Genomic DNA, 22,106 nt, shown 5'->3' on the forward strand with positions numbered 1-22,106 from the left:
ACTGTTAAGTTATGCACACACGTCCAACACACTCACAATGACACAACACACAATCAATCGGTCAGCGGCAGCGTCCTTCCCCCTCATCATCATCGTCGTCACTATCATTATAATCATTAGATAGGTGGCGGCCAGCGATGCAGCACACCAGAACCGGTTCGCTTCCACGACTTTTTTCATTCAAGTTTTTCTTTCCTGCTAAAAGCTTTCAGTATCCCTTCCGGGCTCTAGCGGAGCAGAACAACTTCTGACCACACCATCCATTCCGGAGTGACCCACCGGACACTGGAAATCTTGTTACTGGAAAAAACCCTTAAAATGTGGTGATTGAGTTTTGGCTTCCAACGGGATTTGGGAAAAGGTGGTTTTTCGTGGAAGCAAAACTGCTGCGAAACTAGCGAAAGTTGGAAAGCCCACAACAAGAACGAGGACACACAACTAGACATCGAAAGGAGCAACAACAACGACCGTGCAAAAGCATAGAAAATCGAAACACTGCACCAGGTGAGTCCTTGTTAGGCTGTGGGAAATCAATGGAACAACTCGGTCATGAGCGCCTATAAGAAGGAAAGGAAGTGAAATTCTGGTTTAAAATTTAAAAATACAAAAATACAAAAATACAAAAATGCAAAAATACAAAAATACAAAAATACAAAAATACAAAAAAAAATACAAAAATACAAAAATACAAAAATGCAAAAATGCAAAAATACAAAAATGCAAAAATACAAAAATACAAAAATACAAAAATACAAAAATACAAAAATACAAAAATACAAAAATACAAAAATACAAAAATACAAAAATACAAAAATACAAAAATACAAAAATACAAAAATACAAAAATACAAAAATACAAAAATACAAAAATACAAAAATACAAAAATACAAAAATACAAAAATACAAAAATACAAAAATACAAAAATACAAAAATACAAAAATACAAAAATACAAAAATACAAAAATACAAAAATACAAAAATACAAAAATACAAAAATACAAAAATACAAAAATACAAAAATACAAAAATACAAAAATACAAAAATACAAAAATACAAAAATACAAAAATACAAAAATACAAAAATACAAAAATACAAAAATACAAAAATACAAAAATACAAAAATACAAAAATACAAAAATACAAAAATACAAAAATACAAAAATACAAAAATACAAAAATACAAAAATACAAAAATACAAAAATACAAAAATACAAAAATACAAAAATACAAAAATACAAAAATACAAAAATACAAAAATACAAAAATACAAAAATACAAAAATACAAAAATACAAAAATACAAAAATACAAAAATACAAAAATACAAAAATACAAAAATACAAAAATACAAAAATACAAAAATGCAAAAATACAAAAATGCAAAAATACAAAAATACAAAAATACAAAAATACAAAAATACAAAAATACAAAAATACAAAAATACAAAAATACAAAAATACAAAAACACAAAAATACAAAAATACAAAAATACAAAAATACAAAAATACAAAAATACAAAAATACAAAAATACAAAAATACAAAAATACAAAAACACAAAAATACAAAAATACAAAAATACAAAAATACAAAAATATGAAAATATGAAAATACGAAAATCTACCTCCTTTTTGTAGGCTCTTTACCCGGTCATGGCAAAACCGAGGAACCACATGCCAGGATGAACTTGCACACTCCGCTGAACTGAAAAGAAGAACGATTGACTTTGAAACGAGCAATTGGTGAAAAGCTGGAAATGGCACAAAAAAAAACTTCCTCCATTAAGATGGTCCTCATGGTGTTTCATCTTTGTTTTTGGTCGCACACATGTGATGAAACTTTATTGATAGAGCACTCTGTTTGATGAAGACACATCGGTTGCCGATGGCAAGAATGAAACAAGTTGGCATATTCCGTCTATTTATCAATAGTTACGGAACAAAATTGTAAACAAGTCACGTGGGTGTAAATTTACTATTTTTGCTCCACTTGCTCACGCAAAATTAAACTTTTGTAGTATTTTTACCAATCGGGTCAGTGACGAACTTCATTAAAGGGCATTTATTTTTAGTACGTAAAAGTCTATCTGTAAAGCAAATTCTAATTAAGTTTTATTTGATGTGCTCGGAATTTGGAGAAATGTTAATTATAAATTCTGAGTATTTCTGATGTTGTGTACAATATGATCGAGTTATGAATTTACCGTAAAACGGGGTGACTTTGATAGGTTTGCGATTTTTCCGCAAAATGAAGAGTACAATTAAAATACGTACGGAATGGTTTAGAATCATACTGACCATCGTAGAGAAGTGTTCAAAGTATCTCAAAAAGAACTTTTCATAAAATTTCGAAAAGTTAAAAAAGTTAGTTAACTATAGTTAAGAAAATGTTGATGAAAGGCATTATTTTAAACTTCTCAAAGTGTCACGACTTTCTCAATGAACATGATTTTGAATCGAAAAACGGAATGCATTTTCGGATTCTTTGGACAATTTTCCACTAGGAGAAAGTTAAATAAGTTTGTAAATAGTAAATAATAAATGTTTTTGAAACAAAATTATAAAAATCTCCTAATTTATAGGCAATTTCAGTTGAACAAATTCCATGTAAAATGTGAAAACTTTTGATTTGTGCTTCGAATTCAATATAAAATGCAATATAAATCGATAATTTTATAAACAAAACTAGTTTTAACAAATTTCAGGCTAATTACGACTTTTTAACAAGTTTACCTAAAATATATATGTATATTGTTAAAAAGCTTATAAACTTAGTTAACTAAATATAAACATTGTTTTTTTTTTTTCTTAAAGACTATATCAGCTACTTTAGTGATGGTACATTTAACGTACAAACAAAGTTTGAACATCTTAAATATGATTGAGCATGAGCATGAGCATGAGCATGGTTGACTGTCAATGAGCTGCTACTCCGTTATTGACAGATCAGCTGAAGTTAAACAATGAATCAAAAATGATCAGTGGGAGCCAACCATCCGTTCACTGTTTAACCTCTGAAGATCCCTACTTTATTAGTCAATACCGGCGCCTTCCCAAGAAGCCTGCAGTTCAACGAAAGGGAGGAATGTTAGTCCGATAGTTGAAGTTGCAGACTCATCAAGCACATAGTTTTTCGCTATATACTTGTTGATACCGCTTGAGACCGTTGAATCCACAGCATCTCCTTCAAGCATCACGTGATTTATTTATTTTTTGTTAGTAGGATAAGGTATTGGCTTTTCGATGCCTCCCGAGCTACGACGCTATGGAGAGGACTTTCATAACAGACCCGTCGGCGAGCCTTCCGAGCAACGATGCTATGGGAAGGTCTTTCTGGTTAACACACAAAATCACTCACTCACAATTATCTCACTCCACTGTTAATTAATCCAAAATGTCAGTGCGTCTTTCGATCATTATATAGAAATGGCTTTTTCACAGCAAAAAAATAAAACCTTATTCGAAAAATTTAAGCACAATCCACCCGATGTCGTGCCTTCCGATCAACGATGATATAGGAAGGGCTTTGAAAATCACAAAACAATTAATTAAGTTTACAAAAGCACAAAAAAAAACCAATTACACAGAAAAAAAAAGTTGAATTTTGGAATGTTGAAAATTTGGTAGGTTGAATATTACCTCTTTATTTGTGTAATATTACATAAAAAATGTGTAAAACTGTGAACCTGATGAATATTCATCAAAAAATTATGAAAATTCATCATTTTCTGGGGTAAAATTTATCATTTATTTTGCCACAAAATCTGTCACCATTTCCTGATGAATATTACCATCATTTTTTTTCTGTGTACTCAACGAGAAAGACAAAAATAATTCAGTAAGGCAAGCGCGTGGCCTCACCGCCCGCAATCGACTGAAGTACTAAACACAATTAACACCCAGTTACTTTGGAACACAATTAATACGACAAACTCAACCGGCGGCGTGCCCTCCGATCAACGATGATAAAGGAAGGACTGATATCAGCTGATATTATTATTACTAGCAAGAAACACACACAATTCACGACAAAAGGCACACAAAAAAATCACTTTTCACTCCGAATATTTTTTACGACCACGCGCTCCCTTTACAAATTATGCACTAACCCCATACGAACAGCGACACAAAAGCACACCAAAAAAATAACCTGAATAATCACGACTTCGCGTCCCCACTTCCAGCGCACCAATGATCTGAACATCTTAAATATGATTTTAACAAGAAAAACTATGACTATCAAAGTCACCCCGGAATTTTAACTAAGAATTTTTAACGTAACTATTTTTCTAAACACTATTGGAAAAACTTTATGTCCAAAATAGTGCATGGATTTTGTGTAGCCTGTCCCAGTACATGTTTTAAAAATAATAATCTTGAGAAAAACCTTACCTATTGGAAAATATTCCAAAAACAAATTGAAATCCTATCAAAGTCACCCCGGTTTACGATACTTCCAGATTTAGTCAGCCTTTATACAAATATAAAACATGTTTTTTTTTAATTAAAAATACAATCAATTGTACATGTATTTATCAATAAAATGTCAATTTTAAATGAAAGAGAATTTTATCACTGCTTCGTCACTGGATATCGAAAAATGGACCTCGGATGCTTGGAACCTAAATTACCCCTTAGAGCAAAGTTTCACACAAATTGAAGAGGGGTGTGAGTTGGAGGAGAATTACCCATTGAAACTGCATCAAACTCATCAAAATCGCAAATGAATTCAGCGCTTAACCTTCAACGGACATTTCGTCGCTGTCGTGCTAACTTGTCGTACGTGCATTTTGGGCTAAATTGAGTTAAGAACGCCATTTCGTGCAGCTCACAATGCCTCACCTTTTGACCTTCACAGATCCCCAAAATTCGATTTCAATCCTGAGATATTCAATAAAAACCGAAAAAACTTCGTGCATTTTTGTCAAATGAAAAAAGTTTCAATCTTGTCGTGCTAGCTTGACACAGCCTGACAATTGAGGTAAGTGCGACAATTGGCCAAAGGGATTTCAGGTCAGAACGCGTTTGACACATGTACAAGCTCGACTAGCGTAAACATTTGCAATTATAACTCGGGACTCCAGCAGCCAATTTCAACCAAACTTCGGGTCAATGAACAGAATAGTCAACCAAACAAAAATACAAAAATACGTGTTTGTTATTGTTTATAACATTAAACGCGTTTTTCTCGAAACGTCAAAAAGCGACGTACGAGAAGTTAGCACGACAGCGTCGATTTGTTTGTTTGAATGAAGACAATGTTGCATACTTTCCGGCGTACCAACGTTACAAAGTTCATTCGCCAAACTGGAGCTCGTCGAATTTGCCGACAACTTTTTCTCGTGCCCCTTTTGGAAATGCTCCTTTCAAAAGGACTTAATCGAAAAAATCTAAAAACAGTCTGATTCCCACAAAAGGCGTGGGAAAATCCACCCTGGCGGTCACTCTCCGTGAACAAATACCCCTTTCAAATCCTTTCGTGCCTTCTCTAATTAACGACGCCCCGTTGGTTGACGTTATGACGGCAAAGCAGGCGCAATTGCGTGTGCTTTGACGTGCGCGCCTGAATGCACGCTTCGTGCCGCCACCCAATAGATGGCCCTGGTTGTTTCCGTTAATAAGCGGCCCATTTCCGTTTTGTCGCTTGTTTGGATTGCCCGGTAATTTTGTTTTATGTCATCACAGAGTGGTGGACTGAACACTTTGAATTGACATGCATAATTGAAATGCCAGTTTAGTGCTTTGCACGTGACGTTTTACCGCTGAAAAATGCCAAGTATTAACGTCGTTAATCTGTGCTACCGCCTTATTATCTTTATTATCTCACATAAGTGCACTTACGAAAAGTTACACTAACTTCCTGCTCATTTTCCGAAAGCTTTTCCGACCTCCAGACATTTCAGCATACTAAATAAAAAGACTGTCACTCACGCTAATATGTCCCGGGCACGTGACGAATAACCTCATTTTTATCCTCGTTATTCCGTTGAGGTCGCATAATCCAGACAATCCAGTGCGCATTAAATGACTTTGGTTTAGTCCCTTCTCGAATGTTTCTCCCAGCCGCCCATCCATCAGGCAAAGTTTTAATGAATCTGCCACAAATTAGCGGCGTGTCTAGCTTGAAGCGCTCTGGTGGTACCATTTTTTTATTCGTTGTTGTTGTCATTCTATAAGGTTGTATACTTTTAGGGGCCAAGCCAAGGGAATGACTTTGAATCGGAGCGCTGCTGGATGTAGAATTGCAGGCGCGTGCATTTGCTGAGGGGTGTGGAGAAAAGCCACAGTTGATGTGAGTTACGGATTGTGGCCCGATTGTATCACGGAAATGGAAAATTTCCGTATACGTGAGGGAATGTTTACAGAGGCGGTGTAAAAACAACGGACAAAGAACTGGCAGTAATGCGGAGGGAGGGTTTAAGGTATTGCAGGTAATGCTTACAAATTGCTGCAACTAAACTGCTGTAGTTAGTTCAATTTTAAAATTACACTTTGAGATTTAATTATTAACTGCAAACTACTCTTCATCTGTGATCTACGGAACAATTTTTGGAGGTCCTGGTCAATAACAGAGTAGCAACTACCGGTAGACACCAATGCTATGCAATGCTATTTTCACACATGTTCGATTTCTTTTCCATGTATTTGTAAATTTTTGTTTTTCAATTTTTTTTCATTTATTCAAATTCAATTCAATTTTTTTATTAGTAATTAATTTCAACTATGATTTGTACTATAGTTCATTCAGATGTAATTTGATATTCTAACAATGGATTTAGCAAGAGAAGTTTTTTCATTTATTTTATATTTATTTTCCTTTAATTTTTAACTGGTTTTCTATAGATTTTACATTTATTTTCAATAAAAAAAATATTTTCTACACAGCTAAAAAAGTAGTAATCCAGCAGCGTGTAAAAGGCCTGGGTGTATAATATATATCGCATTATTTTATGCAATTTTATGTGATTTTACACCCTGAAATATGTAGCCCATCAGTATGGAAAACCTACTTGACCGAAATGTCAAGCTCATATATGCGTTTATCCTAACAGCTCTTCATCGGTCTGATGGCTGATTGTGTTTGCAAAAATTGTACATGCAGTGTGTAATATTAAGTGTTTATTTTGACGAAGGTGATGTGCATGCTTTTGCATGCGATTTTACCATCAGATTTTTTGCAGACCAACGTAAATTTTATTTAATGTTTTTTTTAAATCGGGTTATTTTATTAATTTTACGAATTTTTCATTTTTGGCCCACAAAAAGCACAACTTATTTTCTATTCACTTCCGGTTTACTTTTCACTTAAGTTCCTTTTTCCATTTATTTTTTGGTTGGTTTCCATTTATTTCAATTTTAAGTTCCTTTCATTATTCCACTATTTTCCATTTAGTTCTGTTCGTTATTTATCAATATTTCAGATATTTTCTATTTATGTTTCATTTATTTGCTATTGTTTTTCGTTTGTGTTCTGTTTATTTTCAATATATTAACCATTTATGTACATATTTCCAATTATTTATTTCACTTGGTTACCAATCATTTGTCATTAAATTACCATTTATTTTATTTTTCATTGATTTTTCATTTGTTTGAACCGCAATTTCGCAATTTTTTTCGTGACTTTTTGATTTGGATAATACTTTGTCCATGCATGCTTTATGTAAAAAAAGTAATTATGCATCATTATTTTTTTTTCATACAGGTCTCCATACTATTTTAGAGGATGGTCATACACAATGGGTATGTAAATGTATGAAATTCTGTATCAGATCGATTTGGGGTCGTCGGCAAAGTTGTTGGTTATGATTAGGACTTTTCAGAAAATAGGAATACGGAAAAAATCCCCTTTTTAATTTTACTTTTTAATGACTAAAAGTTGAATTCCCAAATTACGTATTTTTACATTCGAACTGTTTTAATATGTTTTAGGATGCTAAAAAAAGTCTATTGAGTCATAGTGGCGTGATGGTGCAAAATCTGAAAGGAGATGGAGAAACGTCGAAAATCTCGACTAAAAAAATATTTTTTGAGTATTTTTTTACTTTAAACAATAATACTTAAAAGAAAAGCACCTCTGTAAAAAAATATTTTTGAAAACCTGAGAAAATTTTCTGTCAGGAATTTTTACAATCGTGCAATTTGATTTAGAGTTACAGCCTCACAAAGAATTCGAATCGATGAAAATTAATTTCTGTAAGTGTCACCTAATTAGACTGTAATACAAAAATTAAAAGTTTAAAACTTTTGCGAAATTTTCTAATCTTTTCAACAAAAATAATTTCAAAATTTTTAAAATTAAGCTCAACTTTACTGCCCATAATTGAAAATTCGGCTATTATGCCAAATCAAGTATTCCGAGAAAAACGCGTTTTAGTGTTTGTCACAAAATCTCCGTCAAGGCAATTTCCTATAAGAGTGGCATATTAGCCGTTTGCTTTTTCGCATCGGCAGCCAAGTCTAAACACTATTTCAGTGAAATTCAAGTTCCAGGAGATGCGTTGGAACATCCTCTACCACCTGGTGCTAATATCTCGTTTTTGCCAAAAGTGGATATTAGTTGTTTTTTGAATGGTGGGCAGTTTAGAAACGATTAAAAGTAGATAATTTTCCCTAATTCATATATTAGACCAAATTGTAATTTTTGAAATAGTTTTTATTGAAAACCCGGGCAGACGGTAATAACAAAATTCATGCCATTTCAATAACAAATATTGTTAAAATAACAGAAAATGTTATGGAATCTTCTTGAAAAATCCATTTTTGCATAAGAGTTTAATAACAGATAATGTTATCTAAACAAAATTTGTTATTGGTCTGATATTGGTTGAAAGCCAAAACAACTTTGAAATAACATGTTTTTTTATCGAAGAATACCTTCAACTGTTATTGGGACGATCGGATTAGTTGTTAAAATAACAAAAAATAATAACAGAGATTTTTTGGAAGAATATCAGACCAATAAGGTCTGTTATTACAATAACAATCCAATAACAAAAAAATCATAACGACGAATAACAAATTTTGTTATAAATAACATAAAATGTTATTGGCCTAGTATTTTCAAATATCAAAAAATGTTATTCTCAAGTTATTTCCGTCTGCTCGGGAAGATCAGAAAATGTTGCTGAAGTTCCAGGGAGAAAATTGTAGGAAATACTTTTTTCAGAAAAGCTTTTCTTTTAAAAAATATTTTTAAGCTCAAAAAACCTTTAAAAAATCTAAAATGTATGCCCAATAGGTAGTAGCTATAACTTTGAAACGGTGTTTTATTTTTAAAACGGACTTTTCGATTGCAAATTTGATTCTGCTTTAAAAAATCATTACTTATAATTTAATTGTACAGATTTACGATACATGAGCATGAGCATGAGAGATCACCCATGGTTGCCCCTCCGTTGCTGAACAGGACCGTAATATCCTATCAATACAACTGACCATACGCTTAAACGATCTAATGGTGTTTCCCTTATCAACAGCATGTATGAATGCGCTGAAAAGATAAAACACCATGATTGCCAAAGCTAGATCAGTTGCGAATAGGTAACAGTCATTGGCCACCAACGGCGCCCGCCATGTCAGTTTGTAGACCTCGAGTTTAAGGGACGGGAATGTTAGTTAGCGCAGGTTGCTACTAGGGCAGCTGATTTACTCTGTGCTTACACCCCACGAGCGCCAGGAACCTGAAAACTTGTTAGTAGGATAGGGTGTTTGGTCAGGATTCATCATAGAAGATGATGATGCGACCCAAAATCGAATGTTTTGTTTGGAGGGATGATGTATTATTCTCAAGGCAAGCAATCGGATGCTGCTGTTGAGACAGTTCCCGTTTATATGTTGAATTTTATATCAACGGTTTGATCTTAGACAGCCGGCTGTGGAAAGATAAAACCAAAGCTATATGTAAAAAGAGGGTAAAATATTAATCTCAGTGAGTGATTTGGAGCGATCTACATACTTGATTATTTAATTAAACGTAAAGCGTACGATCGTGACAGATTTACGATACATGCCAAAAACACAATTTTTTCAATAATTTATGTATTTTTCCGAAAACTGTATGCAGTTTTGCAAACTTACTTTTGACATTGGGAATACAAGGACGAAGTTTCATCCAAAAATACAAAGAAAAGTCAGCCTAACATTTTAATATTTTTAAGTGGTTTTGGTTGGACCAGATTCAAAGCAGAGAAATGTGTTCAATGTACACCGTACATACAATTTGAAGCTTTCAACTGCTCTGAAAGGTGCTGTTCCTATTCAGACTGTAGTCCCGATTTGCCCCCAGATGAGGGTACTCTATTTTGAAAAATTGAAAAACTGTATCTGCTGTGTCTCGAAAACTTTTTGATTTTTCATTTTTTTTCAATTTACATCAAAAACTTATCTCATTTTTTCAAGGATTTTTTTATCCGAAAAACAACGGCGTCAAAATTTTTGTTCGCATTTTTGTACGGCAAAAACTTGAGTTGATGATGGGAAAATGATTCTTCCCAAGTAACATTTTTTTCCAGGAGTTCTACAAGAGCTCTTCAAGATAGCTACAGCATAGCAATTTGGACCGTGGTAGGATAAAATGATCTTCAAAACTTCTTCAGGAGTTTGGAAGAGTACTTGAAGAGAGTTTTATCCTACCGCGGTCCAAACTGCTATGCTGTAGCTATCTTGAAGAGCTCTTGTAGAACTCCTGGAAAAAAATGTTACTTGGGTTATGACCATACGAAAATTATAGGCTAGTTTTGGAAATTTTGATTTTTGGGTCATATATGACCTATCAGGCCAGAAAGGGTTAAAACATATCTAAATTCTCTAGAACTTTTCCGTGTTCCTTTTTTTCTGAATAGTCCTTATCAATCCCGAAGACTGCAAATCGATCAGAAAATTCCTTCTAAAGATAAACGTTTTCGATAATTTACGTACCTTTTTTTGTATGGAGCAATTCCATGCCAAATAAGGAATCGGTTGAAACTTTGTAGACATATTATCCTACGCTTATATAAGCCATTTTTATGTATATGGAGCCAGTTCCATACGATAATGACATTTGAGAAGGGCGTAAGTGTTTTAAATATTTTTGTAATTCGGAATTTAAATATTTCTGTATCTCGAAGCCGTTGCATCGTATCAAAAAGTGGTCAAAGACAAACTTGTAGGAAATTTGACGGGCTTTTCGATAAAAATACACTGAAAGAAAAAAACAGTCAACTTTTATGAGATTTTTTGATTTTTAAGTTTAAAAGCAGACATGCATCCGCTCTAACTCCCCTTTTAGAAGAACTTGTTTGGCATTTCACTTAGAAGATACCCAGCATGTTTTGCCAGTGATTAGTATACGCTTATTACGCTTGTCTTTTAGGCTCCCGAAGACCTTGAGAGATTATTTTGAAACCCAACTGAGATATAGGTTAAGAACTCTTAATTGCACTCAAAGAGCTTTTAAGAAGTTCTTCTTGAGAGCTTAAGAGAACATTTACATGAAAATATAGCTAAAATCGGGTTTTTCAATGAACCAAAGTTTTCTACACATTATTCAAGCCAAAAACAAGAGATTTTTACCTAGCAACAAGCATAAAATTGCTTTAAACGAAAATGCCATCTAGAACAAGCTGAGTGCTTTTAAAAAGAGCTCATAGTGCCGATGCATGTCTGTTTAAAAGTCAAATTTGAGGGTGAGCCCACGATTTTTTTTCGTTCAGAATTTTTGTGAAAATAGCCTAAGATGTTACAAAAAGACTCACGAAAAATGCAGGATGGAGCATCTCACCTAAAAAAATACAAAAATCATTTACTGAAACTGTTTTTTTGAAAAGTGCTCTAAACGTCAAAATTTTCAAAAACCGAATACGGGAATCGATTCTCCAGACAATTTTACATAAAAGTCTCCATATTGACTACTGTCCTAAGTCCAATCCTTGTGAAGTTACAGCGGTTTTAAAAATAAAAATGTTGAAAAAATGAGTTTTTTGATGGTTTTTGGCAATTTCTATATGACAGACTTAATTTTTCAGTCTCGTAAATATTTTTACTGGAAAGCTCGTCCAATTTCCCATAAGTTTGTCTTTGACCACATTTCAATTGGATGTATGGGCTTACAGATATAAGCTAATTTACTATCCAGGTTACTATACTACACTGAAAAAATATTATGTTTTCAGTTATGAGCAATGTAATTAGCTTATATCTGTAAGCTCATACAACCAATTGAAATGTGGTCAAAGACAAACTTATGGGAAATTGGACGAGCTTTCCAGTAAAAATATTTACGAGACTGAAAAATTAAGTCTGTCATATAGAAATTGCCAAAAACCATCAAAAAACTCATTTTTTCAACATTTTTATTTTTAAAACCGCTGTAACTTCACAAGGATTGGACTTAGGACAGTAGTCAATATGGAGACTTTTATGTAAAATTGTCTGGAGAATCGATTCCCGTATTCGGTTTTTGAAAATTTTGACGTTTAGAGCACTTTTCAAAAAAACAGTTTCAGTAAATGATTTTTGTATTTTTTTAGGTGAGATGCTCCATCCTGCATTTTTCGTGAGTCTTTTTGTAACATCTTAGGCTATTTTCACAAAAATTCTGAACGAAAAAAAATCGTGGGCTCCCCCTCAAATTTGACTTTTAAACTTAAAAATCAAAAAATCTCATGAAAGTTGAGTGTTTTTTTCTTTCAGTGTATTTTTATCGAAAAGCCCATCAAATTTCCTACAAGTTTGTCTTTGACCACTTTTTGATACGATGCAACGCCTTCGAGATACAGAAATATTTATATTCCGAATTACAAAAATATTTAAAACACTTACGCCCTTCTCAAATGTCATTATCGTGTGGAACTGGCTCCATATACATAAAAATGGCTTATATAAGCGTAGGATAACATGTCTACAAAGTCTCATTGAAATCGGAGAGGGTCGAGAAAAAAGTACCTGAAAAATTCCTGTTTTGGGCTGGAATTGCTCTATGGACAATTGAAATTGTATGGAACCGGCGAATCAATGACTCAAAATGGCCTTTTTGCCATAGGAATGGCCCCTAAAAGTTTGAGGCCAAACCAAAAATACATGAAATTTACGGATTTCGTCGACAATTGCTTTAGGATTATTTTTTTCTTTTTTTTTTCGTTTTTCAATAAAATAAATTTGATCACTTTGTGCGTGGTTCTAGATTTTTGTTAACGCTTGTTCACGATTTTAGGAACTCATTCGCCGTGTAGGATCAACGCTTTTTACTACAAAAGCTTTACAAAAACCGAGAGAAATGGCAGAATCATCTCACACATGAATACAGTCGCAAAAATGTCCCACTATAACAAATTTAATATTGAAACTTACATTAAAACTCTGGAGCACACACTATGCGTCTAATACCTCAAAAACATCAAATTCCTTTTCAAGTTTTAATAAAACTCCAGCAGGGACAGTTATGCTTTTCTTGGGCAGTTAACCAAATACATTGCAAAACAGTTCAAAAAGAAATTTCCCCGCCAAAAAAGGCCCATTTGTAAGCCAATAAAGGGGGGAACAACCAGCAATCAATTTACGATTCCGGCAGACAAACATCTCGAAAAACGGCTCCACAAATCCCCATCCCGATAGAGCCATTCAAATTGAGTTGACTGCTTATCGCAACGCCAGCCAAACGTTGTCTACAAATGGGGTGGTACAAAATTGACGTTTCATGAACACTATACTATGCTTTTTTGTGTTGAATTTGATTTGTTAAAAGTTGGTGATAAAAAAGTCTGGCCATTTTAGTTTAATTTTGTACCACCCTATAGCATACTATACTATCCCTCCCAACAGTCACCATAAATCCTGCCCCAGCTTTCATTGGGCCAATAAAAACTCCATTAAATCACCCTCTTGAGTGAACACGGGAGAGGTAGACAACAGGCCCCACTTGTTCAACTTTGTTTGTTTTGCTACTGATCCTTTAATATACATACTAGAACCATGCTAAATTTGATTTGTTTTCCCGCTTTTTGCAGGTCAATTTGCTCCGTGATCACCCCCTGGTTTATCTGATTTAGAAGAGTTGATAATCTTGGCAGCGAAAATTGCCGACCCGCGACGAACTTCCACTTCCGGCGATGTCCACCATGCGGATCTGGACGACCGATAGTCAAAACGATGGTGAGTTTAGGAGTGAGTTGATTAGTTTGAAAATAGATTTGATTGAAAATTGATATTTTTTTCGATTTAAATAGATTTACTGTACCCTAGAAATAACTGGAAATAATTATAACCCTCTAAAACAGTAACTTCAAATTCAGTACCAGACAAAAATTTAAAATAGAAACGAGTCCCAAAATTTTGTTTTCGTTGAAGAATTGATCAAATTCCATCCTTATCCAATTAACTCGTTGTAACGCGCCGGCACCACGCTAATGAATCTCCGAGCCCACAAGAAATGTGGCAAAATTCTTCCGCGAAAGTGAAACTTTGCGGTGCCAGCCAAAATTTAACCCCCTGCAAAAGTTTGGCGCACCAACCTACGGTAAAAGTGTTGTGTCTGTAATTAACTGCTGCGCGGATAATGTCTCGATCGATATTCAGATAAAATTTATTCTCGGAATTGGGGCTTTTCTGTCTGGTGGCCTCGTCGAACTACACCCACCCTTAATGTGGTTATTTAATGAGTTGAATGTTGAAAGCTAATACGATTTGCACAGACAAAATTAGAAGCACTGACTTGACATTTGACTTTTTTATATATTTTTAATTTTATTGTTGATTGGTTTTTGCAGCAAAATTTAACAAATAACGCATGTAATTTGATATTTTTCAAAACAACATTTCTCTACACTCACTCTAAATTCAGGTCATATTCTAACGAAAGATTAGCAAGGATTGTCAAATCACGAGAATTTTTCTTATAACCTCTTTAAAAAATCACAAAAAATGGGAAAAATACTTGCATATCAGATATAGTAGAACTAGTAAATTTTAATAAAGCACAAATTGAACTTGATAGTAAAAGTAAATTAAAATTTTCAATCGAAAAGTATTTCACTTTTTATAACATGCACTTTTTAATTATGATTAAAATATTATTTTGAATTTTATTTATAGACTGTGGGCCTTGGCTGCTCTACTCCCAAAAAATTCCAAACTGTTAAACTTAGTCCAACTGTTACTTAGATGACAGACTTTTGAGAATGTAGTAAGTTTCAAAGTAGAAGTACCCACAATTTTTTATAAAAACCGTATTTTTATTAAATACTCAAATTTTCATAATTTGCTATGAAAGTATCAAACAAATCAAAATTTTGTATGCATTTTCACTGTATTATACATTTTGGAATGAAATTCTAAAATTTTCTCAAAATACCGTATTTTATGAAAATGTAAAAACATTATCATTTGCAATAAAATAAATAAATTTTGTATGTAGTTTCAATTTAGGGTTTTTAATAAAATTCTAAAATTTCTTAAAAAATCGTATTAAAAAAAAGAATTAAAATTTTCATAATTTGCATTATTCTGTATGCATGTTCACTTTTTTAGAGTTTTTAAATAACATTTTCACTACAAAACCCTTTCTTAAAATTCCTTTTTTTTATTTAAAATATAAGCATCAAAAGATTAGAAAATTGTACGCATTTTCACTGTTTTTTGGGTTTTTAAATGAAATACTTAAAAAAATCACTAAATAATTTCATAATTTGCATTATGAGTATCAAACGATTTTCACAAAGCAACGTTTTTTTTAAATACCAGATTTTTTTAATTTGCAATATAAATATCAAATGATAAGACATTTTATAAATGTTTTCACTGTTTGAGAGTTTTTGGAATTAAAAACTAAAATTTCAAAAAATACTGAATTTTTTTTAAACACTATTTTTTATAATTTGCAATATGGATATCACAAGAATCGAAATTTTGTATGTGTTTTCAATGTTGAGGGTTTTTATAATAATATTCTAAAATTTCATAAAATACCGTATTTAAAAAAAGAATTGAAATTTCCTTGGTTTGCATTAATCTGTAAGCATTTCCACTCTTTTAGAGTTTTCAGAATAAAATTTTAAAAATTTCACTGTCTTTAAATTCAAATTTTCTATAAGCATCAAAAGATAAGAGAATTTTATGCATTTTCACTGTTTGTGGGGTTTTAAAGCAAAATGCTAAAAAATATCACCAAATACCTTATTGAAAAAAATACTGATATTTTCATAATTTGCATTATAGGTTTCAAACGATTTTCATAAAGCAAATATTTTTTAAAAATTCTAAATTAGACATTTTGTATACTTATTCACTGTTTGAGAGTTTATGGAATTAAAAACTCAAATTTCAAAAAATACCGAATCTTTTTTTAATACCCATGTCTTCATTATTTTCAATATGGGTATCAAACGAATCGAAATTTTGAATATATTTTTGAAGTTTTTGTGTTTTTGAACAATATATAAAAAAAATCAGAAGAAAACGTTTTTTAATACTAAAATTTTTAATCAATACTTTATTTATTTTAAATAACATGATTTTTATAATTTGCATTATGGTGTCAAATTATTCGAAATTCTGTTTGCATTTTTACTGTCTTAGAGTTTTATGAATAAAACAAGCCTTACCCGACAAACTTCGATCTGCCTTTTTTCGTTTGTTGACGTTTTTAACTTTTTTGCTTTATTCAGCCTCCTGTGATCAAAATTTGATTTTACGTAACTTTTCCCATATAATCTGCAGATTTTCCGGAATCGGTTCCAGAGTGGCCAAAGTTGTTACTTTTTGGCGTAAGAACCTTCCTTGGACTTAAACGAACCTAACGCAACAAAGAGCACCTCGATCCGACGTTCCGTGTTGAATTGATTTGCGTTTGAACAAAACCGTCGAAATTTTATATATATAGATTCAACAATTATCACAGAATATTTTTTTAAAATACTAAAATCCTCTGCTAAAAAAATACTAAATCAGTGTTATTGTGTTATAGTGCTATAATAAATACGTTACGTCACTCTAGAAGGACAGACCAAATAAGTGAAAGGATTTTCAAATAGTTTAAATGATTTTTGATAAGGAAAGATCCATAAACCAATCGCCAAACCACCTCCCCCCTAAAGTGTCCACGTGGTATATGGATGGCTCCTAAGCCTTGAGAATCAAACTTAACCCTCTACTGCCCAAATTTTTTTTTCGAAATTTTTTATTTTTCCCGTGTTTATGTAATTTTGAGCAACTTTTGTTCTACGAAAAACTTAACTTCTCTTATTTTTGTTTTTCTTTTTTCTTGATTTCTTGTTTTATTTTTAGTATTTTTATTTGCATTTATCTTGTTTTTGTTTGTTTTTGGTAGTATTTGGACTATACTACTACTTCCTATCATTACATTTTGTCTATCTAATTTTTTCATGTTTGTACAGTCAGTTTTTCATATTTTTTTTTTGCACCATTGTTATTTAAATTGTAAAAAAAAATGCGTAGAGGCATAGTCCGGGCCACTACAAAAATTACTGCATAATTCATTTTACTTAAAATATAGGAAATGTTAGTAAAAATCACAGCCAAATTGTTTGACCTCTCAAAAATGACATTTTTAAAAACATTATCATAGTCACCTAAAACAAGTCAAACTTCCAACTCTAAAATTTTCTAAAATTTTAAGAGTTCTTCTTTCCAATGCTTTTGAAAGATCAAAAAATGGTTGAAAATGGATTTTTGGCGACTTTTTAGATCGAAGCCCGTTTAGAGGCAGGGTAAGGTTGTAGAGGGTATCTGATTGACTGAGAGGTATCCCAAATGACTTTAACTTTCAAAAATCAATTACCCAGAATTACACATTATATTCGCCACGCATAAGCAGCCTGTGGGTCTCGTGGCGCAGGGGTAGCGGCTTCGGCTGCCGATCCCGATGATGCTATGAGACGCGGGTTCGATTCCCGCCTTATCCACTGAGCTTCTATCGGATGGTGAAGTAAAACGTCGGTCCCGGTTTCTCCTGTCTCGTCAGAGGCGCTGGAGCAGAAATCCCACGTTAGAGGAAGGCCATGCCCCGGGGGGCGTAGTGCCAATAGTTTCGTTTCGTTTTTTTTTTAAGCAGCCTTAATCGTCACGGCCTACTCAGCGATCCCAAACGATAAATAAACAATCCCTGAAATTGTCTGCACTACCCTCGAGCCCTCCACCGTCAGACAAATATTTCATATTTCCCCCTAGGGACAGCGGGACTGCCAGAGCCGAAACGCTCCAAGTCTGGGAATATTTACCAAGTTGGTACAGCCGGCCGCCGCCATCTTTGCATAATTTATACACCGGCTTGTTTCCGGCGTTGTCTCTGTGCGTGCAGGCCCGCGTGCCTCGTCGAACCCAGCTGTGACAGGTCGCGACGACGCCATTATGGCAAGCCGTTCAATACTTTTCCCACGGCCTACTTTATGTGTGTGTGTTTTCTTTTTTTTTATTAAAGCCCGTGTTCAGTATGTTCCTATTGATTACTCCTCCCTTAAAGGACAATGCCCTCCACACTTCCCCCGTTTGTGTTGCGCCCGATGGTGGACGTTTTTCATCGAAAGTTTGGTGACACATTTCCACCCGATGACAGCGCGCTGATTTACGGCTGCAGTTCAGTGACCAATGAATTTATTATTATTTGCGCCCATTGACGGGGAAAATAACGGAAAGTGAAATGACAGCTAGTGATTGACTGAAGCGATATTTACAATACCTTTCTTTGAATTTTCGAAACATTCTTTTTTCCAGTCTGTCATTCTTTGGGAAAAATTGCCCAGGTTATACACCGGTGTTGGTCACTTTTTCGTTTGACACCTTTTTAGTACCCCGTTGGTTGATCAAAGTCAAACTAAAAAGTGACGAACTGTCACTTTTTACACGGCGCTCACGCACACTGACAAAACAAACGTTTGGTAGTGTGTGTGAACTCCTTGTAAACGAGGTGTCAAACTAGAAAGTGAGCCAGTTCGTTTGACAACAGTTGGTTTTAAACTATCGGGGTTTGGGTGTAGAAGTATTTGGCTTTAATCTGTTTATCTGTTCAACTGTTACTTTCTGCAAAATTGCATAATTTTCCCAACAATTTCCCCATTACCACTAATAGTCGCGCTAATTCTTTCCACATGTTTGTTCTCACCCACAAAAGCTCTCTATTCACTACTATACTCCGCTCATTAATTCATATTATGGTTGCGTTGAATCGACCTCCTTGTTGTTCCTTTTTTAGGTCACATAACTGACAACAAAAACAACATAAATCATACCGACGCCGCCGGCGGAAGTACGCCCAGCGATGCGGCCAATGACTCCAACCCTTACCTGGTGGGGGTGCAGTCGAGGTGAGTTGAGGATTTTTTATGTTCTGAAAATATGTTTTATGTTCTGAAAATAATTGAAAATAGATCAACAATTGAAGTCTTTGTATTTTAAGATTTTATAGTGTTTGCTATAAAATTACAAGCTCCTAAAAATTCTCAGTTTCAAAAATCAACATTTTAAAAGGGTTTAGCTCAAAATTGTGACCGTTTGGAACAAACCCAGTCGCCTCCTCTGCATAATTTGCATACCAAATAAGTCAATTGATTCCAAATAGAACGTCTTTCAATTAGGTTCAATAATCTTGCCATAATGGACAATAGTTGCCTATCCGATTACTAATTCACTTTCCCTGTACAATCCCGATACAGGTTTCGCCGCCGCTATTACCACAAATCTATTTTCATCGCCCTAGTTGTCATCATCATTATTCTCCTAATTGGAATCATTGTTATTGCCTGTTTGCGTAAGTATCTGGAAAGGGGTGTGGGAAGCGTGGGAGGTAACCCATTTTTGGGCTAATTATTTAATTTTGCCAGCATGCTTTGATCTTTTACTGTATTGACAAATCAATTATGGCACCGCCATAATGGCGTCGCAATTATGTCATACTGACAGTTCTAATAATTAACGTTTTCATTTCAAAAGGACGCAACATCATCCCACTAAATGAACATTTTCAGCGTGCTTTTTCCTGGAGGGTGCTGTGTCCTATCGCTCGCCAAGACCAGACCAAAATCCATGATAAAGCTGTCAGACAAAGACTGTCAGACCAAAGAGTTAAAAGTAAACAATCTTGGTATTTGACGTAGGTGCACACAATTCAAAAAAAGAAAATTTGAAAAATATTTTTTTATTTTTTTCATTTTGCAAAATTAAATGTACGCCAGAAAATGATTAAATAGTTCCATCATATCCTTGGATTTTTCACAAAGTCTTTTTCGGCGACGCCGTTATGGCAAACTGACAGCTCTAACATTCAGCGTTAATGTTACAAAAGGGCGCAACTTCATCTCATTTAAAAAATAACAGGTTTTTTTTTCAAAAAGTGCCATTCTGAAGTCGCCATTATGGCAAACTGACAGCTCTGAAATACAGTGTTTTTATCCATTTTTGCTTCGCAAATCCATAACACAAAAATGTTTTTGAAAAAATCGTTTTATAGCAGCCACTTTCCCTTCCACCAGTCCACTTCCCGCCGGAGATCTGCCTCAGCCCGGAGTGTCTCCGGTCGGCGGCGGACCTCAAGCAAACCATGAACACCCGGGTGGACCCGTGCGAGGACTTTTACGCGTTTACCTGCGGCAACTGGGCCGAGGATCACCCGCGGCCCGAGACGTACACCAGCTACGACTGGTTCAGCGAGCGGCAGTCCCGCATCTTGCGCAACGTCCGAACCTACCTGCAAAAGAATGACAGCGACTCGGAGCCGGAACCGGTGCGGCAGTCGCGGGCCATGTACCGGGCCTGCATGAATTTGAGTAGGTTTGCTGGGTTTGAACTGGTTGAGATTTATACTAAACATTTCTTTAGCCGCCATGGATTCGCTTGGCTACGATCCGATCTTCTCCGTGCTGGGCGAGCTTCAGCTACCGAACCTGCCAACGATACTGAACCTCACGGACACGGACTACGCGGCGTACAACTTTGACTGGATTCGCTCGTTGGCCAAGGTCAAGCAGCAGCTTCAGCTGGACGTTCTGTTTGGGTTTGACGTGTTTCCCGACCCGAAGGATCGCGACCATAACCGATTGGTGCTGGGCACGATCGAGACCAGCTCGAGTTTACCCTTGTAAGTTAGGTTCAACGGGTTTTTGAGATTCCGTACTTTAAGTTCCGCTTTGCAGCAACGATCACATCCTACGGCACGTCAGGGCGGCAAAGCACAGGATAGTGGTAAGTGAGAGTGATGACGATGACGATGACGTTCTGGAAGTTGATACCGCGTACCTGAAGGCGTACAAGAAGTTTATGATCGCGGCCATGAAGGTCCTGGCGAACAACACCGACTCCAAGGTTGAGTTGGACGCGCACGAAGAAAGCTTCCAAAAGGCGGCTGATATCTATGTAAAGATGTCCAAGGTCATCAAGAAGGTAGGTTGTATGATCGGGTGTAAGTAGTGGTTGATGTATTCTCTTGTAGTTTGAAGATCAAGCCGAGAATGCTTCCAAGACCAACAGCACCGAAGACAGGCTGAACTTGCACGACGTCGTCTACACGACGGCCCCCGAGCTTCAAAACATGACCGACCTGTACATAGCTCCGAAGGAGCCTTTCCCAATTTGGGAGCGCTTCCTGAACAAAGTCTTCGACGGCATTCCGGAGGCCCAGCTGAACGTCAAGGAAGACCTCATTCTCACCAGCAACGCGGACATGCTCTATCTACGACTGCTCGCGGACTACCTCGCCCAGACTCCACTCGCTCACATCGAGCTGTTCATCTGGTGGACCGTGGTGGAAGAGCTGATCCTGCACACGACCACCGAGATCCGGAAGCTGCACTACGAGCACTACCAGTCGATGATGACGGCGAACGGGTTCACGCCGCGATCGCTGTACTGCACCGGCACGGTCAACAAGCTGATGGGAATGGCGGTCAGCTACGCGATCGCGGGCCAGAACTTCCTGCAGGACACCAAGCCGAAGGTGCAGCAAATGCTGCAGTACATCCAGCACGCGTTCGAGCGGCTCGTGCGGGACACGACCTGGATGGACTGGAGCACGAAGCGCGCCACGCTGGACAAGTCGGAAGCGATGCGCAGCTTGATTGGCTTCCCCGAGTGGATTCTGGACGAGGAGCAGCTGAAGAAGCTGTACGATACGGTAGG

At 35.4% G+C, this 22,106-nt stretch overlaps 1 protein-coding gene across 1 annotated transcript in view; it reads left to right on the plus strand.

Moving 5' to 3' along the window:
- The first annotated feature begins 229 nt into the window (after window positions 1–229).
- Window positions 230–22,106, plus strand: part of LOC120418560 (uncharacterized) — a 43,112-nt gene continuing 21,235 nt past the window's right edge. Inside the window, 8 exon segments of the mRNA XM_052710011.1 lie at window positions 230–504; window positions 13,991–14,135; window positions 19,189–19,300; window positions 19,649–19,743; window positions 20,465–20,758; window positions 20,811–21,069; window positions 21,125–21,371; window positions 21,421–22,101. Of these exon segments, the coding sequence (XP_052565971.1) occupies window positions 14,093–14,135; window positions 19,189–19,300; window positions 19,649–19,743; window positions 20,465–20,758; window positions 20,811–21,069; window positions 21,125–21,371; window positions 21,421–22,101 (1,731 nt within the window). The 5' untranslated portion in view covers window positions 230–504; window positions 13,991–14,092.

Source organism: Culex pipiens, chromosome 3 (genome assembly GCF_016801865.2).
Source record: "Culex pipiens pallens isolate TS chromosome 3, TS_CPP_V2, whole genome shotgun sequence".
In the NCBI taxonomy this organism is placed as follows: Eukaryota; Metazoa; Arthropoda; class Insecta; order Diptera; family Culicidae; genus Culex; species Culex pipiens.